The 25,471-nt window shown below is 39.5% G+C and overlaps 2 protein-coding genes and 1 long non-coding RNA gene across 4 annotated transcripts in view; 1 reads left to right on the forward strand and 2 right to left on the reverse strand.

Moving 5' to 3' along the window:
• Positions 1-17,935, forward strand: part of LOC136705579 (inositol polyphosphate-5-phosphatase A) — a 194,741-nt gene extending 176,806 nt beyond the window's left edge. For both annotated transcript variants that reach the window (XM_066679216.1, XM_066679217.1), the window contains 4 exons: positions 11,710-11,821; positions 15,195-15,263; positions 16,846-16,930; positions 17,059-17,935. In XM_066679216.1, coding sequence (XP_066535313.1) covers positions 11,710-11,821; positions 15,195-15,263; positions 16,846-16,926 — 262 coding nt within the window. In that variant the 3' untranslated portion in view covers positions 16,927-16,930; positions 17,059-17,935. The remainder of the gene's footprint in view (positions 1-11,709; positions 11,822-15,194; positions 15,264-16,845; positions 16,931-17,058) is intronic.
• LOC136705582 (uncharacterized) lies at positions 1,282-19,407 on the reverse strand. Its single transcript, XR_010804068.1, has 4 exons — positions 18,811-19,407; positions 6,851-6,899; positions 5,807-5,881; positions 1,282-1,522 (listed from the first exon to the last, which is right to left on the reverse strand). It is a non-coding gene; the product is annotated as an uncharacterized lncRNA (long non-coding RNA).
• Positions 19,408-20,724: 1,317 nt separating this feature from the next.
• On the reverse strand, positions 20,725-25,057 carry nkx6.2 (NK6 homeobox 2). Its single transcript, XM_066679218.1, has 3 exons — positions 24,387-25,057; positions 22,593-22,765; positions 20,725-21,833 (listed from the first exon to the last, which is right to left on the reverse strand). The coding sequence occupies exons 1-3, from the start codon at positions 24,805-24,807 to the stop codon at positions 21,585-21,587; spliced, it is 843 nt and encodes a 280-aa protein (XP_066535315.1). The 5' UTR covers positions 24,808-25,057; the 3' UTR covers positions 20,725-21,584.
• Between the last annotated feature and the right edge of the window lie 414 nt (positions 25,058-25,471).

The raw sequence follows: 25,471 nt of genomic DNA on the forward strand, positions 1-25,471 counted from the left end.
TAAATACCATTAATAAATGTACCATTATTGTAAAATGTTACCAAAAATCCATACTGTTCTGTTTGAACTGATGCATGGAACAGTGTTCAGTCCTAACACACAATGTGTAAACAATGCTTACATTACCACTGCTGTTGTTTTGGTTTTCAACACTTTTTCTCTTAGAGACATTTCTTAGAGCTACACTTCAGGCACTACTGCGTAGTGTAAAACAAACCATTTACCAGGTCCAAAAATAATGTAATGTAGTGTAGATACCATGCAGCTCAAACGAACCGTTAATCAGTGGAGTCTTCCTACTACTTACCCAAATAAAAGTTTAGGTGCTGAACAATCCACTGTCAGATCTCAGTAATGTGACCCATTTCTGGGTCAAAGAATACTCTTGTCCTCATAGCACTGACACCTCTGACCATAAGATGTGTGTTCTTGTCTTCCTCCATTTACACACTGTGTGTGATTTTTGTTTAAAGAATGTGCTACATGCTGTAAATTCGCAGACCCGGCACTACAGAATAGTGTGTGTGAGTTCGGCTTTTGACAAGGCTAAGCGCTAAGGCATGAGACTGTGAAATTTGGCCCCCACTTGCCAACATTGGTCTTGGAGCCAGACCGACTGCACTAACCAGCTGCGCACTTGTAAACATATCCATACACACAGGATGACCCTGAGGGTATTAATTTGTCTGGAATTACATTATATTTTTACATTCACAGTAAGATGGTGTGTGTGTATATATATATATATATATATATATATATATATATATATATATATCATCTTATTGTAAATGTTCCACTTTTATTTGACATATAAGATATTTGACAAAAGAAATGACTTCTTTGATATATTAGAAATCATATAATATAACATTATCTGATTTATCTGATGATCAGGATATATTTCAGAAGTTACACATCTCCTTGCTGTTTTTAACAGTTTACTATACATGATTCAGCCATATCTAAGATGATGCATATTAAAAATGATAGATGTTGCTAAACATTAAAGAATTTAATATATGTGCTGACAAGTCACAGTTCATACAATATTTTCTGAGCATTTATTCTGCAGTGTTATTGAACAGTGGCATTAATTTCACTGCTTCAGAATGCAGGAAATGAATAATGATGATAAATGATGAGAAGGGAGTAAAGGGATCAAAGGAGTGGGCAACCATGACACAATAAACAAAAATAGAGCCTTGTTTTAATAATTTATTCATGAAAATGTTGCACTTTGCATGACTTTTAAATTAAACTTTTAAATTTTTCCTCCTCATGTCACATGGTCATATAGGTCTTATATTACATTTTAACTGGCTTTTAAAAAGTCCTTTAATGACTGTAGACACACTCTCTAAAACACGCATTGATTACAGTATAATTTAGTATATCATTCTCCACAAGTGCCAAGCCATGGCATCGCCCACTGGAAATGGATGGTGATATAGTGGCTCCACTCCATACTTAGTTGAGTTCCTTGGATTCAGATGAGATAATGAATCATGATATCTCTCACCTGCAAAACAAATCAGTCAATAAAAAAAGGTGAATAATTAACAAAAAGTCTTCTGAATTACGAGTTTCAGGCACTGCCAATGTTGTGGAGCATGTTATCTTTTTATAAGTGTGTTGTTGGGCGGGTAGTGATATATTCTGATTGATCTAAAGGCAGTGCTGTTAGCTGAGACGTTGTATGATTTTATTGTTTTCTCTGTTTAAAATCAATAGTGAAATTGAATGGAAAAATTGGCCTGTGGGAATTTAGAGGACAATGAAAGACTGGAGGAAGGAGTTTCTATTTATTCTCACACTAACTGAGTTACTGGTAATGGACATGAGGGAGAAAGAGAGAGAGATGATCAACATTGACCTGTGGGTGCGGCTGGTGCTTTTTACCAATTTGAAGGCCTCTTCACAGAGAGAGAGAAACTAAGAAAGATGTACAGAATGAAAGAAAAATGTGTTTTTACCTAACCAAAGTCTCCAGACGTGTGTATGTGTTTCTAAGTCTAGACTGGAAGGTTTGGGTTGGTGGTTAGAGGTCACAAAGTGAGACCAGAGGGGTCAGAGTTGACGTACTGTTATCTCTTCACAATTTGCTGATAAAGAAAATGGGTTTAAGTGCTGTCAGTGTTAAGACAACACTTTAGCGCACATCTCCCAAAATGCTCAGCTCCATGAGGATGAGCTGGAGAGTAACTCTGCTCTGGATAAAAGGAGCAGAGACATGTGTAGTTAACAGAGTGGAGTGTGCTGCCATGGTAAGGGAATGCCTCTTGCTGAACCAGCAAGAGACAGCAATCCTTCAATCCTCATACCTCAGTACAGGCTTAGATACGGCTTCATGCTAGGAACCAGAGCATGCTGAAGTTGGAGTATTCCTGACTAGAATTTGGTTTTGGTTTCCATTCTTTTTAGGAGTTTTAGGGAAGAACTTAATTTCTTCAATAACGGGAATATTTACCATATTTCATATTTATATTTGGATTCGACTATAAACTGATCACTGGAAGAGAAACACCTACCTTGTATCTACACTCATTGTTCATTTTATCAGCTCCACTGACCACACAGGAGCACTTTGTAGTTCTACAGTTACAGACTGTAGTTCACCTCTTTCTCTGCATATTTTGATCTACATTTCGACCTGTTCTTCAGTGGTCAGGGTCATGACAGAGCAGATATGATTTGGGTGGTGGTTCATTCTCAGCACTGCAGTGATGCAGACATGGTGGTTGTGAGTTAGTGTATGTTGTGCTGGTACGAGTGGATCAGACACAGCAGAGCTGCTAAAGTCTATACCACTACTGGACTGAAAATAGTCCACCAACCAAAAATATTCAGCCAACAGCATCCTGTGGGCAGTGCCCTGTTTCCACTGAGGAAGGACTAGAGTATGACTAACACAAACGGTGCAGCAACAGATGAGCTACTATCTCTGATTTTACGTCTACAAGGTGGACCAGCATGGACACAGTGTTTAAAAAGTCGAGGAGCACTGCTGTGTCTGATCTTCTCATACCAGCACAACACACCACAACCACATCAGTGTCACTGCAGTGCTGTGAATGATCCATAACACTAATCATATCTGGGAGGGGTCCTGAACATTGAAGAGCAGGGGGAAATGGGGTTTGTATGTAAAAAAAAAAAAAACTGGCGGACAACCATCTGTATTTGTAGAATTAAAAAGTGTTTCATTCTACTAATTTGTCAGTGCCCAACAACATTCCTGACAGAGCATGTTGTCTCTGTGCTATACACAGCTCTAAAGTCATCTACTTACTTTAACATAACATCCTAAGAAATGTTACAGGGGCTAAATCTAAACTCCAGGGCTGAGATCAGAGAATTATGTTCAGAATCAAAGTGTAGATAAAGGGGCACACTTGGTTTGTGGCATGTTAGTGGGTATGAGCAGAACAAATCAGGAATGTAGACTGTATGCTGTAATTTCCAATTATATATTCAGAATGTGTCTGTATAGTTTGCTTACCATGTGCTACAGTGAATTCTGATGCTGGAAGATCACAGAGGGAGGTGATGTCACCATGATGGTGGTCACTGTTCATGTGACATCCCAAGCTCCATCTATCAGTCTCTCTCTTTTTTTATTTTTTTATTTATTTATTTTTTTTGTCCTACCCCTCCCTCCAGGCCCTTTCTTACACTACTGAATGATGTCACCATTTAGATGGGCTGCTCTCTACAGTGCTGAGTGTTAGATGGAGTGTTTCTGTCTCTGTCTGCCTGTATGGGTGTGTGGGACCTGAATTAGACTATTTAGTCTCCCCACAATATACTGCAATGTTCCTTTTCACTCAAGAGCAATGATCTCACAGCTGTTTAATGAAGCTGTTTAGATGTGGCTTAAGTATTGTCTCAGCAGAAAGAATGAGGCGAGATATGATCTGGACTACTGTATCGGTGCAGCTGGAAAGCCATCAACCACAGAGTGACACCGCTGAATCCTAAGTGCCATCACGTTAATCATTACAGTCAGTATGAAACATTAAGGCGTCTATAAGTTCTACAATGGCAAGTCGGGTCAAATAGGCACGAGTCCATTTATATCTGCCTCTCTGTACTGACACCCCTGAAAGGCATCCTTTGTTTCTAGCATGTGGAAAATGGGGGGAGGGTTAATGAAGAGCACACTGAGCCTAGCTGTGTTATGAGTAATCAGAAGTGTGTCAATTAACTAAGAAATACTTGATTTTAAACTTTTAATAACTTTTTCTTTGTGTGTGTAACCAATACTTGTAATTCAAAATACAAATTGAGAAAAGAGTGGGAGAATTTTTTTTATTATTAAAATAATGTTCTATGCTGTAAAACTTATTGTACCCTTAATATTACTATGATTTAGATGCTCTCCCCGTGTCCGCGTGGGTTTCCTCCGGGTGCTCCGGTTTCCTCCCACAGTCCAAAAACACACGTTGCAGGTGGATTGGCGACTCGAAAGTGTCCGTAGGTATGAGTGTGTGAGTGAATGTCTGTGTGTCTGTGTTGCCCTGTGAAGGACTGGCGCCCCCTCCAGGGTGTATTCCCGCCTTGCGCCCAATGATTCCAGGTAGGCTCTGGACCCCCCGCGACCCTAAATTGGATAAGTGGTACAGATAATGGATGGATGGATGGATGGATTTAGATGCTTACGCCGTACTAAACCCCTACAAACCTTTGTCTGTGAAAAATTCTTCCAAACATTTTATTGACTTTAGATGCATTAGTTTATTAATACAATTATCAAAATATTCCATGGGAGCTCATTTCAGCATTCTTAACCCGTCTAGATGTATCTCTGACAACTGCAAAAAAAGAAAAAAAATGGTGAGATCCAGAACTGATTAAAATGTTGTAGGATCCTTAAGCAGGCTTGCTACCTTGCTGGGATGGCAAAAACTAGAACATGGTTTTCCTGATGCCTGTATAGCCAGGTTTGCTAACACAATGCCCTGTACTTGCTTGGGAAGAGATCACTAACATAGTAGAAGTAGGCAGTTAGCAAACAGACACCTAGCGTGTCTGAGTGATGGTGAGAGATGGGGACCCAAAGCAATTAAGCTGGACTCCCAGCCTCTGATGACTGAGGCATCACCAAGGCTCAAAATTGCAGTCTCTCAAAAACAGTACCAGTGTTTAAACAGTTTTACCACTGTGGAGCCCATGGGACTATGTGTGTCCATATTTGTCTTCTATATTAGCCTTTAGGCACTGTGCAAAATTAAAGAATATCTTGGATACATTTGTGGTAAACCCAGGAAAAAAGGGTATATTTGTTTTTGGGCTTTGGAGCGATGGTAAAACGTAAATGGTAAAAAGCCATTATAATTTAGGCCTGTCGAAAATATTCTTTTATTGACTTATCATACAATACACATCAACAATATACAAGTAGAAATTACTCTGGACCAAGTCCAGTTTGTAGTATGGATGACTAATGTCTTGGAACCCAGTCATACACAGCACAATGCTCAGTTTTCGAAACACACATAGTTGTGTTACTTATAACGCTTTAGTATTTGTATATCATCACTGTCCAATGAAAAACATGTATCTCCAAAAAAGCGACTTTACAGGAGAAGCATAAAACCAAGTCAAACCGCATTTCTATTTTGCTCTATGTGAAGGATAGCTGTGGTTTTTAAATTATATAATAAACTAAGGGTTGACAAAAAAAATTGAGATACATGCTTTTGATTGGACAGCGATAATATATTGCAGCAATAGTAATGATTTATAAAGTTTTCCTTTACATACCCACAGAAATTGTGATGTCCTAGAACAATTATAAAATTACCTGCAGAATTAGTAGTTTATATCCATTCCAAGAAATTATGAAACACCCCTTGTAGATGTATTTTCTCACATGCTTCTGCAGACAGGTACACAAAGCACAGACATTTTTATGAATGAATGTGTGAGTATTTGCCCAATGACCCTCCCATTTTCTCTTCACTCCTCTGGCTATAGCAAACAAACTGTGTTCCAGTCTCATCCTGCAGCACTGATTTATATTTATAGCATTAGTTATTCCCACCAATCCCAATGCTACAGACTCATCAGGTGACTTCCGCCTCATAGTACAGTTCATGACCCCTGACCTTGGTTCATTAATAGCTTGTCTCTTATCAGTCCCCCCTTTCCCCTGTCTGTATTCACCAGTTTATATTGCCCTCATTACACACAACCTGTCTCAATGTGCCAGTGTTTGGCTTGTCGCTTATTTGTCATTATGTAGAACAAGATAACAGCTCTCAGGACTCTGATAGGAGATGTGGGACAGGGGCTTGGTCACCATGACAAAGTCACATGACCAGAGCTTGAGGGACAAAAGCGTCAGAAAAGGCTGTGGAGGTGTATACACACAAACGGGCATGCACACTCTCACAGGACTCTCCTCATCCCCATGCTGCTCAGACATGCAGGCCTAAGGCAGTGACATTAAGAGCAAATCTGGAGAATAATGTCAGGAGTCAGTCAAACATTAAAATCACTGTGAGGGAGGAATCACTAAGTGCTCTGGGGACTGAGGGAAGACGATGAGGCTCCTCTTTGTCCAGAATTTGGTCTCATTAGCGACTGAAAGCCCGAAGATATTTGTAGGGTTACACTGGTTCCCTTAGGACACATGCGTGCTGTGTTACATCCATACCTACCACATAAAGGTGTTTAAGGTGCAAGAAAAAGGATTGTGGATATATGCATTAGAAAATTCATTTTCTGGACTTGGATTGGAGTAGTATGAGCCTAAATGCTTTATAAATCAGTTTAAAGGAACACTAGTTTATTATTTTTTTACCTTAAAATTACAGCTTCAAAGTCATTGTGATTCTTCACTTACCTGTAATATGGAGAACAGAGCTTCTATCTGTGGTACTCCAGGCTGTGCACTGTAGAAAAAAGCAATGTGTTACTTGGAGCAGGGTAAGAAGTCATTTCTTTCTCGATTTCAGGACAGTGCTGTAAAAGTGAATAACTCTCTGTAACTGTAGGGGGAGCTCAGGAGCAAAAATACCCAATCTTACCTAGTTTACCTTTTAATTAAAGGGAATGTCTACAATTGTGGCAAAACGCAGCTCTAAGTTCCACATCTTTTAAGATGGAATGGTATGTTTGAGGTAGAATAATGACTGTTTGTAAGTGGCTGGAGTTTAACTTGTCTGTAAGTTTTTATTCATTGTACTACCACAGAAACTATGTAAAAACCTACCACAAAACCTACAGTAATGCAGTTAGCCACCTTAAGAGAGCCGAAACAGCCAAAATAAGTTAATATTAACCACATAGAATGGAATAGAGTGATCCTCATTTCGGTTCATTCGTTTCAATGTTTGGAGTTCTCTCTCTCCATTGTGTAAAACAACTCATAGATGCTGTGAGCAGAAAGAGAGAGAGACAAAAATTATCATACCGGACCCTGGGGCTTTGTAAACACATTAGACCAGTTTCAAGCACATAAACAGATTGGAGGGCTAGCGAATTCTGTGGAAACATCTTCTGAATATTATAAAAAGTGCCTTTTGATTAAAATCGTGAACTATGCCTTTAACTTGTAGGACCAGAAACTGGATTTAAGTGCTCGATTTTGAGACCTCTATAGATGGGATTCCTAAAGAACCTGTTAGCTTGGATGTTCTTCAAAAGCTCAGCTGTGATTGAAATGATCTTAGAGGAACTGAAAGAGGCTTTTCCATGACATGACTGTATCCTTATCTTTGAGGGTGGCATTCATCAGCTAAGGAAATCTGTTCTGATTTGGTATGGAGAACAGACCATGTATAATGGCGCTTTTCCATTGCATGGCATTGGCTCAGCACGGCGTTGTTCAACGTGCTTTCCCCTGGTTGCTTTTCCACTACCACAACCTACCCTCCAGTGAAATGTAGCCAGTAATGTTGCTAAACCCTTTCTCTTACGAAAACAATGTGCTTTGAAAATTACAATAACGGCTGGAGCAATATTAAGCACTGTTAACTAGTGTTTTCCCTTTTTTTTTTTTTTTTTTTTTTGCCCCAGTTCTCACAAATCAACAGTGTTCTCACTAGTTTTTCATCCTCCAACAATCCAATGAGTATTTGAGCCTCTTCAAAAAAAACTTAATCTTAATTTTAAAATTTAATTACTTAAACGTGCCCTGTGAAGGACTGGCGTCCCCTCCAGGGTGTATTCCCGCCTTGCGCCCGATGATTCCAGGTAGGCTCTGGACCCCCCGCGACCCTAAATTGGATAAGCGGTTACAGATAATGGATGGATGGATTACTTAAACGTAATTTTTACAAACTGCCATTGTGAGTTGGATAAAACATATGTGATCGCTTCTCTACCTTGGAGATTTTTGCAAGCATCTACTTTCTGATGGATGTTTCCATTTCGCCACATAAACAGTCTTGTTCAGTACCTACAAAGCTCCCTGCAGACCATGTGTGATCATGTACAAAAGTTTCCGGTTCTAGTGTAAAGCAAAAGAGCCGAGTCGGGTCAAGTAGGGACCATGCGGTGGAAAGGCGCTGAAAGCTAATATGTGATCTTGTGCGTATTTTGGCAGACATTGATGCTCCATATAACATTCTACATCTCTGTCCCTGTCTGCTTTCTCTCTCTCTTTCTGTCAGCCCCACAGACACAGGTGGGTGATTGTTGAGTTTATCGCAGCGAGCCCATTAATTAGCGTGATTAGTCTTGCCATGGGCAATAAGGGCCTGATAGCGGCTGACGGTCTCCGGTTTGCACGCCCAGGCTTGGAGTTTACTCTGGCAGATACGTTTGTGTGTGCTAATCACCCACATCCATCACCTCGCCCTGCTGCACCACACACTGCTGTTTGCTGTTGCATTAGAGAACTGTAATCTAGATCAGCTCTGTCAGAGTGTGTGTGTGTGTGTTTAAGAGAGAGAGATAGAGAGAGAAGCAAGACAAGAGGGCAGCCTATGAATGGACAGTCAAATGGAAACGCTGCCACAGACTGTTGATAAAGGAGTGTATGAATACAGATTATTTTATTGATTTGAAGGCCTGTTGACTTTTAAGCACTTTTTTTCTTTTCATTTTTGTATTACATTACAAATCAGTGTAGCTCTTTCTAGCAAGCTAGTATAATAAGAATTCCAACACACACACACACACACACACAAACAAACATCCATTTATAGATGTACCTATTGAACTGATACAGTTTTGGAAAGTGTTTACTTTTGCTTTTAGATTTATCATCATCCAATATATGTGCCACTGTTGAATCGAATCTAACAAGTGTTAAATAACAGTTTACTGTAATTTTGCATAACTATTGATTTACTGACAACTTCAAATCATAACAGTTTTTTATTGAAAAACCTTAATCTAAAACTTAATTTGTAGCAATATACAGGAGGTCCTCGGGTTACTTCAGTCCCGAGTTACGATGTTTCGTGGTTACGACACACCTCCCATTTACTGTATAAAGCCTTGTTTCGACTTAAGTGGTTTTGCGTCGTAAACGTCGTAACGTGAACTTCGTGTTAGGTGTGCGCGGCGGAAAAATACACGGTTACGCGGCTCGGGACCGAGGAGGATAGGTGTTAGGATAGGATAAGTGATTACAGTATGTTATTTATGTACAGTATGTACGTATGTTCCGACTTACACCGATAATCGGTTTACGACGTGACGTAGGAACGGATCAACGTCATAAGTCGAGGACCCCCTGTTTTTATTTCACAATAAAATATTTTATTTGAATATAATTTTTACATATTAATTTTCCATATTCATGAAATCAACACTATTTTTTTTTCAAACTCAGTCATTATACCTTCAGCAAATGGAATTTCAGCTTTAACCTTAACATTTCTGAGATGCACTTGATCAGCCTCAGTGACCGCAGCTAAAACTTCCTGTGGAGGTTGTGTGGTCCAACCTGAAGAAAGGCTGTGCTATGGTCACTTTGAAGACCCCCCCTCCCATCCCATACAGGCCAAATCCAACACTCTGCATCTCTATCCCTTTTTATCCTCCTTTCCCCTCACTCTATCCTTCTGTATCATGCACTCTCTCTTTCTTCCTCATGTCTTTCATCCAGGGAATCATCTCTTTAGCTGGCTCCTTAACATACCAAAACCCTCCTTCATTTCCACATGTTTAAAGTGCCATCAATGCTAATTGCACTCAGGCCTTCCGCAAAGCCCCCTCGCTGGCTTGTGTTTGGTCACCCAGTCAGGGGTCTGTGTGCTAGCCGGATGTGGGCTAACAAGGCCTCCTCCCACCAGTCTCTACTTTCATCAAACCCCTGACCCTTTTGAGTTTGCTATCTCCATGGTGCTGTCCAACATTGCGGAGCGTTAGCGGCAGCTGTTGGGGAGCCTGGCTGCGGCAGATGAGCTGTTGCCAGGTCGCTGTTTGTGAAGAGGATTCCCTTTAGTTAAATGAGGAGCTTTAGCTAACGTAGCTGTCCGTGTGATATTGTGTGCCTTTTATAGCCAATTGGCCTAATCAAGTGGATTATTGGTCTGCTTACAGACTTTAGCTTATATTTTGGTCGGTGCTGTTCATGTTTGGTGCATTTTAATGCAGATTGGTCACAACATCCTGAGGTTCAGTGTCCTGGTAGACATGTTTGTAATAAATTACACATAGAGAAACCCAGACTGCCCTATTAGAGTTCATAAACTATCCCTTTTTAATAGTGATATATCAGGCTTTCCTTACATTTTGTTACTATTACTATATTTAATACTATTGACACTGTATAATACTAAACATTTAAGTATAAGGCTGTTGGTCTAAATGTTTTTAAAGGCAACATTGACGATTCTGGGAAAGATTTTATTTTTTTTATGTCTTTTAACAGTTTTAATTCACTGTCTTAATTAACACAGAATCTCATTTGTAACTCAAGTTTAGTTTTGTAGAACTTTAGGTCGGTGTTTAATTTAATGCAGTGTGTTTACGTTAGCAGTCTCCTGAATTTAGAGTCTGTTCCACCTTAAGAAACAGCAAGGATGCATCAATATGACCTGTCTATGGAGCAGGAATAGTGAAATATCCTCATCTCAGTTCATGTTTTTCCAAATTTGGAAGGCTCTTCATTGTCTAATTAACTCCAGATGCCTTTTCTCTGCTGCGAGCATAGAGAGACAGAGAAAGCCTAGCATACTGGGCTGAGATTCTTTGTTTTGTTTTGTTTTTAAAGCCTGGGCTTCCTAAAAACATTAGATCAGTTTCCAGCACACAAACAGACTGGAGAGCTAACAAATGGTGAGGATGGGTGAACATCATCTGAATTTTCTAAGTTTTTATTTTACTATTATTAAAATCATGAATGTTGACTTTAGGACTAAAAAACAAACTAATGCTCTCCTCTGACTAAACTTTGCCCCAATTCAACTACAGCAACTGGTCCCTGTACTTACTTCCCCCTGCTGGCTACAAACCGGAAATCTCACTCTTTTCCTGCCTGTTAACTCTTATTTCTTTATAATACTGTATTAACAGACAGAAGAATAGTATTTTATTTCTAAATGAAATACCCCTTAAATATGTAGTAAAATAAAACAAAAATTTTGTTTATTCTTACCTATCATAAAAGGGAATTATATTTTACATTGTGGCTTGTGCAAATGGCATTCATACAGTCATTTTTTTCTTTGTCCACCGATATCTGTGATCACCGTGGTTTGTGTCTCTACTGTTATTCATACAGCACTGTTCTCTGTGCTTACACAGCTATCCATACAGTGAGGACTGCAGCCAGGGGAAGCAATATATGAATACGCGATGCCCTGCCTGGTGTGACCGAATCCTCATGTCAGCTTCAGCGAGAGATTTGGTCTTAAAGGTCAGTCCATTCTAAACGTCCCCTGAATTACACATGCACTCGTACTAGTTATACTAAAACTATACTAAAAAATCCTACCTCTTCTCTCAGTACTTCTGCACTTCTCCACATGTATAAATGTCATCTGTCTCTTACTCACTCACTTTTGTCTCCTTGTGTAAAGCGAACTTGCATAATCATAAAGGTGCTATATAAATGCAACCTATCAAACTATCCAAACACAACTGTACTCTCATTTTAATGAACCACATATACAGGTCTGGATATCATTGCTGTCCAAGGTAAAACATGAATCCCAAAAAAATAACTTTATAGGAGAAGGGGAAATAAAAACCTTAACTTTCAATGGCAGTCAATGTAAAAAGGTTTTATTCATAGAATTTTCACACAATGTGAAGGGCAGCTTTCGTTTTTCATATGATGTTGTCCACTAAAAAATCAACAAAAATGGAGATGCATGTTTGTCTTTTGACTAACTTATTTTAAATGTGTCATTATGAGTAAAGTATTGTAAATATTGTTTTTTTTAACATATGTAAATATATATTAAGTATATTAAGATATTTGGGAGTTTCTGACACCTGGATCACATACATTTATTTCTACATTTAGTTTATACATCTATACGTCTAAATAATGCCTAACAAAATAATCTGGCCACACATTTCTTGCCTTAACACCCGACATTAACAACATGGTTACATTTCTCATCTGCTTTTACATTAATTCAAGTATCTTTTAGGGGTGATTTTACAGAGCGTAGTTTTGTGAGTATATGTCAGAACATCACCTCCAACCTCTCCAACCTCCAGCTCTTTCTAATTGCATCCCTGTGATTTTCCATACTCTTCTCAACAGAGAAACACTCCGATTTTTGGTTTTCCATACTGTGCCAGGCTCCCAGATGGAGCTGGTGCTGTATGTGTAAGCTTTCATCTGCCATCCTAAGCTCATAGTCCACACTGGCAGTATATTCAGGCCTCCTCTTATAGAGTGCCAGGCGTGCATGTCTGCTTTATAAAGCTTCATAAGTCTCTATAGAGCTGGGCAGATCTGTGTCCCTCTGGCTGCTCTCTCCAGGCAAGGGCTGCTCTTAGCCTCTCCAGAACAGTAAACTCCAGTCTGTTTATCTATCCCCTCTCTCTCTCTTTCTCTTTCTGTCTCACACACACACACTTATGCTCTCACTTTCCCTTGTATCATTATAAGAGTGTGTAGGGTCATGTGTTATATTGATGAAATTTCTATTATTATATTAAGTAATTTAAAACATTTCTTATCAAACAAAAACAAATAAATGTTTTAACAAATGTGGAATTAATCATAGCTTTTAACTTTTTTTAATTAAGCCATATGTATATATGCATATGCCATATGTATGCAGTGCCGTCATATGATTATGTATGTCAGTCCACTTGTGTAAAAAAAACAAAAAAAAAACGCCATTATGACTTTTTATATCCTTTGGCTTTTTGTGAGGTCATGAAAACTGAACCCTGCCTCTATTAGTTCTCTCCATCACAGTTACAAGCAGTGTTTTGTTAGTTTACCTACATCTTAACGGAAGACATTCATTCATTGTCTGTAACCTCTTATCCAATTCAGGGTCACGGTGAGTCCGGATCCTACCCGGAAACACTGGGCGCAAGGTGGAAACACACCCTAGAGGGGGCGCCAGGGCGACATGCACTCACACACACACACACCCCTATGGACACTTTTGAGTCACCAATCCACCTACCAACTTGTGTTTTTTTGACCGTGGGAGGAAATCCATGTGGACACTGGGAAAACACACCAAACTCCTCAAAGACTGTCACCCTGAGCAGGACTTGAACCCACAACCTCCAGGTCCCTGGAGCTGTGTGACTGCAACACTACCTGCTGCATCACCGTGCCACCTGAACTGAAGATGCAATAGCTTAAAAAGCCTGTTTAATGCTACTTAGAGTGAAGTTGGGTAGTAGCCTTGTAAAAATAGTTATGTCAGCTTTTGGTAAATAAATCCGCATTGGTGTCATTAGTGGATCAGTTGGATACAGAGCTTTTAAATGAGCAGAGAGGACAGCTAAGCCTCATTAAATAAGCTTTATTATACTCTGAGGTGGTGTGTGTTGTGTGTATTGTCACAATATTACCAAAAGGAATGAGGTTTAGACCGCGGGAACACAGAACGTACCAGCCAGTTAATGCCACACTTTGTTTTCTTAACACTCATTAAGGGACCTGGACACACTCCCTAAATACTTCATTTGGATATCTTCAATAATCTTACGGTGGACTGGGACTCTGCGTCTCTCCCTCTCTCTCTCTCTCTCTCTCTCTCTTGCTTGCCCTCCCTCCCTCTCTAATGCATAAGCATTACAGATTGTTGAGACATGGGCCCGTAAACAGCGCTGTGCACAGCGTTATCTATCATGCTGTGCTCCGTTAACTTTCTGCCGTGTTATTTTCTGCTTGCCGAGCCCTAACACGCTGCAGGTCTGCCAGCAGCGGCGGCCCGAGCAGCTTCCCCGCTCCACACCATAATGAAGGCTCAGTCAAGCGCACACCGCCGCAGCCTCAGCCCCCGCTGTCATTTGTTTATCTGTCTAAAGATTACACAGCCCGAAAATCCACAATTTTATGCTGCCTTTGTAAATTATCAAGTCTCTTTTTGATGAATGTATCTGTGCTGTGGGAGGCTGAGGCTCAGGACGGCGTGCACACATGGGGAAGTTGAAACGTAACCCTGAGATGGAAAGGTAGTCTGTGGGTTTGTGCGCAAGGATGACCTGTGCGTTTCCGTGTTATTGGTTTGAAGTTCATTCAGATAGTATTTTTCACACCTGAAACATAACATTTTTGAAGCTCTCTTGGTCTTTTATCACTTCTTTTGAGCAAGAGCACACCTCACCTAACTCAGACAGCCGGCGGTAAGGCTCTGCTTTCTGAGCGTGTGTGTATTCAAAAAGCCTTTAGTTCAGCTTGAAAACCCCAATCTAGACCATGCAAGCATTCTTTCATTTCATTTTGGAGAACCAGATCTACTGTCATAGATAGACTGCCCGATAAAGCCTAATGTATTTTAAATGTGCCTCATTTTTTTTTCCACGACCAAGATTTGTTTTCTCAGCTATTGTAATACACACAGAGTTACATAAGAAATATAATAAACCAAGTTTCAATGATATTGTAAATTTTTAAGATCACTGTAAACTCCAAAAACACAACTTTACCAGGGAAGGAAATATACTCTGTGTTGTTTCGACTGTGAATTTTTAACCCTGTGTAAATGATAGGTGATGTGCTTTATTTATTCATCCCTGAATTACTACTTACACCTGACACATTTTATTTCATATTTTCAACCTGGTTTTCTTACTGTTCACAGCCAGAGACTGATGAGAAATCAGTAGCATATGACAATATTGGATCCAATGTCTGTATGGGGGACCACAAGGTATGTATACCCTATTTCTGTGTGCTTTATATGTGAGTCTGTGTGAGAGAATGACAAAGTCCAAAAGAGCCGGGCTGACCCTGTTGTCCTAATGGTGGGAGGATGGTTTAGTTTCTTTCTTTTTGCTCATCTACAGCTATACTCGCCAGACCTGGGCATCTGCCAAGTCGCATACACTGAATTGGGCAGTCAACGCTCTCTTCCAAGCTCGTTCAGCTGTCCAAACGATGTTGCGTGAGCAGCACTTCAAAAAATAAATAAATAAATAAATAACAGAGCTCAGACGAAGCACATACTTGTCTGCACGATTGGCTGGTGTAATGTGTAGTGGAGAGACTGAGACAGCGAGAGGGTTTCTAAAAGCTGAGTAATTTTAAAGTGGAAATGTGTCAAAAATGTATTGGCTGATACCAAAGGTTTCAGTATCCATGCTGGGAAAGGGAGGAAATATTGTTCCAACTCTGCTGGACTCTGCATTGATTACACGAAAGGAAAAGCTGGTCCTATATCAGCTTTTATTTATCACCCAGGAGTGTGCTGGGCAGCTGTGAGAGCTCTCAGGATGCTGAACAGTAACGTGTGTGTGAGAACAGACCTGGGCACCGTGAGAGACTTCAGCAGCAGATAGCATTAGCCAAGCACAGCCACCAATGACACAGTTAGCTGTTTACATTTAGTGTAGCACAGACAGGGCAAATGGATGTATTCATTGGTGGATTCAGAATCGGAAGGAATACTATGAGTGGATGGGTCTTGTAGCTGTGTGTTTGTGTGTGAGAGAGTTTGTCTATATGTGTGCACTGTTTTATTCAGAGTTGTAGCTACCAAAGATGTCATCTGGTGAATATTGTTGAGTATTATTGTTATTCTTTAATCACTAATTTCAAGAAATGTGATTATGATTGACTTGAATGTGTTGTAATTTTAACATTATAGTCATTTACCATTAGTTGATTTCTAGTCAATTAATTTAGGAAATTAAAAAATATAAATAATTTGGACGTCAAGACGCAAGTCCAAATAGATCTGTATTTCATTATTACATATAGAAAAATGCAGTAGAAATGTAATTGCATATGTATTAAAAAAAAAAATAAACATCAAAGGGGCGGGCGCTCACAGTGGTTTTATGATGCTTTTCAAGTCTTGTCAGTATTTGATATAATTAAGATGAGTGCAAATGAACTCCCCTCACAATACCTTAATTATGAAGAACAAACTGGGTTTTCCTTAAGTTCCCCTGATTTTTCCAGTAATGCAAAATAACATTTGATAACAGAGAAGCAGAACAAGACAAAAAGGATGGTCCATGCAGTCCTTCCTGTACATACAGTCCAGCCTTTCTTTACATTTGAAAATAGTATTTTAAGTATTTTAAATAGTTTAATTCTACTTTGGGCACAACTGAGAACAGACTACACCAAAGTCGTACCTTAGATTTTTGTTTCTAGTGGCTGTATCTCACTGAAGAAGGGTTATGTCAGTTTTACAAGTGGGGAAATGATGGTGTGTATCTGTCAACCTGTCTGGGTTTAGCTAAGTAACATTACTCATGTTTAATATGTGTATGTATGTTTTACAGCCTGTTTTCCTGTCCTTTCGATTAACAACGGGGGCAGGTAAACCTAATGCAAATAAGCACAAGTGTTGTGTCGTGCAGTGATGTGGTAAATATTTTATTTTATTATTATTTAATTTTAATTTCATTTTTTTCAAGATCACTTAATACTACTACATTTATAAGACTTTAAATAAGACATGAGTTCTCACTGTTTGTGTTTGTGTGATTGATCAGGGAAATGGTGCCAAAGGGTGGAGAGGATTTCACGACAAGCGCCCCTGTGACAGCCGGACACACACACACACACACAATCAAAGAAGGCTCATATAAGACATTTCAGCAGGGCTGACCAGCCATCGTGAAACAAATGCATGCCGTCATGCCTATATATATGGCCGCGTTCTTCGAGACCCATCATCAAAAACACTCACATCACACACACATGGACACTATCATGCACTCTCAAGACTCTCTAATGCCTTTCTCAATTTGGGACCCATTCTTGACGAACGATCCCCTCCAACTCCAGTGGCCTCTTTGAAAGTAACAAGACAACACAAAGGACAACACTTCTTACATGTCATAGCCTTGTTGCCAAAACTCTAATAGAAATTGAGAAGTACTACATATTTTAAAGACCATACTTGCGATTTTTAGGTATGCCTCTACATTATAGAAGCTACTTCCGTATCATGTTTAAGATGTTTTAAAAAGTGCAATGCAAAAAAAAAAGTTGTATGTGTATAGTGTTAGGGTTATTTGTACATTGGATTATTACATAGAGGTGTTGATGGTTTTTAGTGCTGTTTTTCTTTCTCTGTGACCAGATTTTGCAGCCTCCCTCTGTTAGAATAGATACGGTGGTTTTTTTTCGTTTTTTTTTTTTTTTTTTTCAGTTCATTTGAATTAATTATATATCCTTTCTCTTTTCTGCTTTATTTTTTTTTTATTTTATTTTTTTTTTTTTTTTGGGGATGGTTTGTTGCTGACTCCTGTGTATAACACACCCTGCAATGCCTCTGATATCCACAGAGTCTCATTTTATATACTGTAATTTTTAAAGAGATAATTTATAATTCTTACCAAAATTGTTATGCTGAAATACATATAGGAGACAGCTGCTTTGGGTGTTCTGTCAGCCAACACAACAGAATAGTTGTATCAAGAAAGGAAAAAAAAGCAAAACAGTCATCTGAAGTGCACCTTTTTCAGTCATGTGACTTATTTAGCCTATCAAACCTATTTTAACCAGTGCCATAAGACCATGCAAAGTATATAAGATATTGTTTCATATAGCAGTCTCACTTGGTTATTTCATTATTATTCTTATTCTAACTTATTTCTATGTAATAATATTATGGTTCTGAATGTGATGTTTTAGGTAGGCTTGGGTATCTTGAAAAAATGTACCTATTTTTCTTCTTTTTGTTACTGCGTCATGGTGCCAAGTATTGTACACAAATATTAGTGTGCATTAACATGCTGTTTGTGCAGAGGGATAAGAGCACAAGGTTCTAAATGAAAGTCAGAGGTGGGTAGAGCAGCCCAAATCTGTACTCAAGTAAAAGTATTGTTACTTCTGTTTACAAATAATGACTAAACAGAAGTAATACAACTTAGACTTGTGTGTTTAAGTATCATATACCAAAACAACTTCTGTAAACACTGTTGAGTAACTTGAAGAGCTGCGGATGAACTGCTTAGTAGAGCATATAAGCAGAGTAAATTAAGATTGTCAGACTCTATTATTCTCTTTGGCCTAAAATCAGAAGCAAGTTCACGTGCTGTCATAAATAGAATGAAAATAAACACTCAGAGAATTAGCAACTGGATATTAATAGCTAAAGTGAAACAGAGGGGGAAGAATCCTTTTCCACATCTATATACTTAGAAGTAAAGTATTATGAATTGCAGAATACTCAGGAAAATACAAATCCATCGAAGTAGAACATAATGAGGGAGTTCGTGTAAGTATTTACTACCCACCTCTGATGAAAAGACATAGATGAGATGCTTTATGGGTTCTGTGTAGGCCGCAGGCTTGCTCTAGTTCTCAGATTATCGCCTTGTTAGTGCTCCGAGTAGCGAAGACTGCTGAGGAAACGGCCGCCACGTTTCTTTCTATTGATTTCACTTCACTACACTACAGACATGACGGATCCAGTGGAGCCGTTTTATTGATAATGGATTTTGTGTTGTTTTTATTTTACTCTTTCTCATTTTAAATCACCACGAGTTGAGAAGAATATGTTGTGTGGTCTTGGCAGTGATGTACTTAGACGAACCTTCTCGTTAAGCGTTGCTCTTTCTTCCTCTACTCACTGCCTCCTGTAAAGCACATAGAAACGGAGCTCCGTGGGTGCCGTGACCTCCTCAAGCAATAAAAGCCCATTAGACCTGAGTGACTGCATGTGTCTTATTACTGCTGGGCAATGAACGTGCTCTAATCTGCGGCGTATAACAGCAGTGTGCAGGCCTGGTGTCCCGATTTCTCTCGGTTCAGACTAATAACATGACCAGCCAGGGCTAGTCCGTGCCCTCGGTCACTAATCCGCGGTGTGGAATCAGCGTAATGTGTGAAGCGCACTTTGTATCGCTTATCATCGATCTAACGATTTTTTTGTGTGGGAAACGAAAACGCTAACCGTCTTCCTGAACTATGAAGCACAGAATAACGTGTTCACGAGACCTTGTTTTTGAACGTTCCTATGCATAGATTCGGTGGTATAAAGTGTTAATTTTATTAGCCCAGGTGACGTTTACAATGTAACAAGCAGTCTGGTATTCTAAGACCGTGTTTTAACAATAATACAATGTTGAATTAATTTTGAGAACATTTGATAAACAAGGGCTGATGTCCATGTAATTAACTAACTTATTTTCACACAAAAAAAGTTAATGTCTTTTGAGCTAGCTCGAAAACAAACTTATAAATAGAGAAATTACACAGCTTTTATTATTATTTCGTTATTCAAAACTATTTAAAATTTGGGATGAAATATAAACGTGGTTTACAATCTAAAACAATTAATCTCAACGATATTTACGTAACGGTTTCGTAACTTATTTAATTTTAATTGATGGATGTGAACGGGTTAAACTTGCACAAAGTTTCCGGTGCTCTAAAAACGCACTCAAAATAGAAGCTAGTCAAGCTGTGAATGGCATCATCACTAAACATTAAAGGAAATGGCAGAAGATTTTTCGTAAATGTTCCATTGTAAGTGTTGTACATATAGATGAAACCCATTTACTGAAATAAGTAAAGTATTTTCCATGCAAAATTAGCCTGTAGGTCTTTCATCACACAATTATCTTATTTTTCTTTTAATAATTTACAGAATAACCATTCGCACATTGCACAAAATGTCCTGTAATGAACTTGTAGATTAAAATGAAGTATGACCTTTTACGTATTACACATTTTATAAAATTAATAATTTTCAAAAATGATTTAGCTTCATAGCTAACCCTCGTTAAACTGAGGCGTCATTTTACCCACTTTAGCAGATTCAATTCAGTCGCATATCCGGGAAAATGTTTACATATAAACATAATGAAATGAAATCTACCAATACACATTTAAAATATGTTAAATAATTTATTGATCATACAAATGTGTTCTTCCTTAAGCACGGAAGCAATAATATTCTCTTATTTCAATATTTAACGCTCCATTTGTATCTATATTTTTTATTTATTTTTTATTTTTTGTGGAGGATGGTAAAACATAAGTCCTTTAAAATGAAACTAATCGGGTGTAGAGGACACAGTTAAAACAAAGGCTATTTACATTCATCATATACAACACTGGACATGAGGGGACAGACAGGGGGAACTTGTCCAAGTAGTTAGGCTCCGTTATTCGACCACAGCGCGAAATTAGACTGCTGACAGTGGTGTGACTGATAAAGTCGCCATGTCCGTTTTTGGAGGTTTAATAACATAATTTACTCCGTACAAAATATATACATCTCACTTACACTTGCATGTGTACAACACATTGCATTGGCACCAGCAGACAAGCGCCTGTTTGAGCAGGGAAAACAGTCCATACCCTGCTTTACTGTACACCAGCAGTGGATACTCTGCTTTACTTTTCAAACAGTGTATAATCTGCTTTACTGTACACCAGCAGTGGATACTCTGCTTTACTTTTCAAACAGTGTATAATCTGCTTTACTGTACATCAGCAGTGCGTACTTTGTTATAAGAAAGCAGTATACCCTGCTTTAATTCTCACAAGCAATGGATACTCTGCTTTTCTTTAATTTAGGCAGTAGATATTCTGCCTTAGGAAAACAGCTCATACCCTGCTTCAATTTACAAGAACAGCAGTGGAAACTCTGCCCTTGGAAAACAGCACAGACCCTGCTTTACTTCAGATCAGCATTGCATATTCTGCTTTAGAACAATAAAGCATGCCATGTTTTTCCTATAGGAGATCAGTGTACACCCTGCTGTACTTTATAGTGTATACCCTGCTTTTCGTTAGGAGAGCAGCGTATACCCTGCTTAAATTTAGCAGCGTATATTCTGTACATGGACACTAAAGCATGTCCTGCTTTACTGTAGGCGAGGAGTGTATGCCTCGCTTTACTGAGAGAGAGCCGAGATCAGCAGCAGTGCATATTCTGTTTCAGGGCAGTAAAGCGTGGCCTGCACGTAGTTGCAGTGTATGTCCCGCTTTACAGTCGGAGATCAGTGTAGGTCCTGCTTTTCGGCCTCAGACAGGATCAGAGTCTCTGCTCAGCTGTGAATCACAATGCGTCTGAGCTGTTGCTGCACGGGCTGACGAGGGACACACTCGTGGCCTTGTGCTTTTTGAGCAGTCTCGTGATTTTTTCGTCGTCTGAGTTGGGATCTAGAGGTTTGTTGTACTCATCATCGTCCTCGTTGTCCGAACTCTCCTTCATCTTCTCCGTCTCAGAGTCATGCTTCTTCTTGGCTGTGGCCATTTCTGCCGCATGCTTCTTCCTCCACTTAGTCCGGCGGTTCTGAAACCACACCTGGAACAGAGGAGCGAAAGTTACCCTCAGTTATCTACAGCTGAAAACAGGGTAATGCAGCAGGGTTTCCCCAAATACACACCACAACACAGAGGAACAGGTGGTAAAAGGGTAAAAGGACAAAATAAGAGTAGCATTCAGAACTACTGTGAAACGACTTACTACATACCAGAATATTCTTCTATATTCTTCTGGATTATGTCAAAATAAAGTAGGCCTAGAGTTCCAAATTCACTGGTGTTACCATTCACAAAACAGCAGAGATCAAGTCAACTAACATATTAGAATGCCTTACTCAATACACCTGTTATATCACTCAATAATATATCTACTTACTATTCAGCTCTGCACATTTCCACCTGCACTAAACCTACAGCCCAATCCACAGCTGAAACTCGTGCAGAAGGGTTCGTTTAATGTGCTTGGAAGTGCTTACACTTCGTCGATAAAAGATCTAACACAAAACAGCAGTACATCAAAAATAATTGCTTTGTTTTTTCTATTTTATTTATTTTTATTATTTAAAAGCAACAAACACAGTAAATACGCCTGGTAGACTGGAACTTCTACTCGGTGATAATAATATTAATAATAATTATAATAATTATAATAATAATAATAGTAATACATGTCAACGGTAAGAGCTAAGAAAAAGCCAAAAAGCTTGGTCACAAAAAGCCAAATAGTCACGAATAAATTATCGTTCTCAAACGAATAATATCGTTAATTTGATGTGGAATGACTGTAAATGACTTGTACCTTCACTTGACTCTCGGTCATTCCCAGTGAATAAGCGAGGCGCGCTCTCTCGGGTCCGGCCAGGTACTTGGTTTGTTCGAAGGTTTTCTCCAACGCGAAGATCTGTTGCCCTGAGAACGTGGGTCTCGAATGCTTCTTTTTGCCGTCTTTATCCAGCATTATGTTCGCTTGAGCTGAAGGAGAGCAAGCACACCGAGTTTTAGTGAATGGATCATTACGTTCCATAAAAATCGCCACCAGCGACACACGTTGAAATGCTACAAATATAAACATCACTCTACTCCAATATTCTCACGCCATTTCAACCCAGTTCCCAACCGAAACGCACGTATAATCCAGTTCTCCCGATATACACACTGTGGTTTAAAGCATTTTTATTCAGTAAGTAGAAAAGTGTTCACACATTCCCTGTTGTTTCCATTAAAATGTATTGTTTACATTCGAAGTAGTCCCTGTGTTTCTCTAAAAATCTATGGTTCTCTCTAGAAGTCAGGTCTCCTCTGTATCCAGTGCACACTGAAAATAAATGTTGCTTTCAATAGATTTGATACAAATGTATACAAGTGTTCCCCCATGAACAGCATCTATCCCATCACAAGCATTACTGTCGTTCACTTTACTTTGGGAAAAACACTGTTGAAATGTCTTACTCATGTATAAACTTTCAAATGAAATCAATTCCCTACTTTTCCCCGCTCTGTGAATATTATTATCAGAGCTCTAAACATATTTAAAACAGAAAACAACGCAATAACAAATCAAGAGTCAACACATACACTTCGTAAAGTTAACGAAACAGTTAACGAAAGGTCTTCACGTATCAACAAGTAACTGAACTGGTTTTAATCAGTTCACACCAAAGTTCATTCTAAATAGGTGTTTATCTGAGTTGTGCAGGTGTGTGTCCATTTGCCTGGGATTAAAATAATTTGATTAATAATCATTTTTATTAAAACGGCCACGGTTTTTCAAAGTGCATGTTCTGTGTGTTATTTTCAGAGCGCAGCAAATTTTCAGAGCTCTTCAGAATAATTCAACTTCAGTTTGGTTATTTATTTATTTTTAAATGATTATTATCTATTTAAAAGATTTGTCAAAGCTCACTGAAAGTGAAAAGGTTTGCAATATTCACTTGAAGAGATTTATAAAAGTGACCACAGAAACGCTTCATACTTGTGAACTCTAGAAGTTATTGTCCCTGTAGAAAGTAGTTTCCTCAGAAAATGAAGGTTGAATTTTCGTAATCCTAAACTTTCCTCAAATAAAATATATTTTCACATCGACACAAACATTCCTATTAATAACCAATCAGTGCTGTCTCCAGATTTGTGACTTCACAGCAGACAAAAAAATATCTCAAGTTAAACGTGTGTTGTAAGCTAAGATACAGTGATATTATTCCAAAAAATGAGAGAATTCTATTAGAATTCCCACGATGTAAATAACAGCTTTTGTGTTCAAATGGAGAAGAAAAATAACTGAGAAGAAGAACTGATATTTTCTGTTGTTTATGATTTAGGCGGCGACGAAGAGTAATAAATAAACATCGAGTTAATTGTAAAATAATTTCCGCTGGAACACTAGTTAGTTATTGCTCTGGAAGTTTAACATTTTCTCACATATTTAGCCCAAACACTTGATATTTGGGTCGTTTCGTCTGAGCAAAAACGGGGGTTTGTTTCCTTTGGTTAAACCGATGAACAATTTTATTTTCAAAGGACTAACAGAAAGAGCTGTAGAATAAGTGAATATGTGCTGTTAGTCAGTGTGTGAAGAGTGTAGTGTAGGTCTTACAAGCGCATTGCATTCGGTGGTCGCTCCAGGGCCCACTGTGCATGACTCCGGGCCAGAAGACAGGTGCTCTGCCGGGCAGCTGTGTGAGGGGTTTAGGGTAGCGGGTAACGGCGGCGGGGTTCAGATACAGCCCCGCGGAGCCCGCCACAGCACCGAGCCGCGGGAATCCCGCCAGCAGAGCCCCGGTCCCGGCAGCAGCCCCTGCGACGCCCGGTCTGCCCAGAATGTCGCTGATTCCGTGTGGCGTCCCCAGCGCCATCTGTGCGCCAAGCGCCGGAGCCTTAAAGGCGGCGGGTCCCTGCAGCGCATACGGGAAGAGAGTGCTTTTCATCTCCGTCATGTTGTGTAGCGCCGCCAGCGGAGTGCTGCCCAGAACGAAAGCGCTCTGCCTGTTAGCGTCCATCTGCCCCACCGCTAACATTGGTAAGCATGAGCCACGGAGCGAGCACGCGGAGAAGTAAACAAACAAACAAACGAACAGAAACTACACCGGAGAATGCAGCAGAACTTCTCGAGATCATCCAAGAAACAATGAGCCGGAGGAAAAAGTTTCAAAAGCCCGGTGTTCGTGTCCTCTCTGAAGGAGAAACAAGCCTGTGCTTTTACTCTCTGTTTAACCGCGAGCATTTAACACAATCTCTCTCTCTCTCTCTCTTTCTCTCTCTCTCCCACTCTCTAGATCTCCTACTCTCTCTCCTTTCGGACCCTTCTCCCATTCTGTTTCACTCTCTCTCTTTCGCGTTGATAACCGCCTCCAATTGGCCACAGCCGAGAGCGCTCGCCTGCCATTGGTCGCAACTGCATTTTACATGCCTTCTGATTGGTTGATAGAAAGCGCGATGATTTGCATGCGCGTCACTCAAGCGGTCAGCGCGGCTTGTTCGGGCTGGTGCTGGAAAACCTCACTGTTTCAGGGTTTAACCAAAAAAAAAAAAAAAAAAAGAGAGATAGGTTTACTTTATGAGCCATTACCGCTGACAATGTAAGTACATTAACCTCGCCGCCAACGCGCCGTGTGACCGTTTCATTGTTTTTAATGAAGTGAGGGAGACAGAAAGAGTGTGGAGTTCATCTCTGTTCAGAGA

The sequence above is a fragment of the Hoplias malabaricus genome, chromosome 8 (genome assembly GCF_029633855.1).
Source record: "Hoplias malabaricus isolate fHopMal1 chromosome 8, fHopMal1.hap1, whole genome shotgun sequence".
NCBI lineage: Eukaryota > Metazoa > Chordata > Actinopteri > Characiformes > Erythrinidae > Hoplias > Hoplias malabaricus.

What these genes read in the sequence shown, in the direction of transcription:
- nkx6.2 (XM_066679218.1), bottom strand. Translation starts at nt 24,807, where the DNA reads ATGTTAGCGGTGGGGCAGATGGACGCTAACAGGCAGAGCGCTTTCGTT. An exon ending in CCACCGAATGCAATGCGCTT is followed by an intron (nt 22,766 to 24,386) that starts GTAAGACCTACA and finishes GCTCTCCTTCAG; the next exon opens with CTCAAGCGAACATAATGCTG. An exon ending in TGACCGAGAGTCAAGTGAAG is followed by an intron (nt 21,834 to 22,592) that starts GTACAAGTCATT and finishes CCTCTGTTCCAG; the next exon opens with GTGTGGTTTCAGAACCGCCG.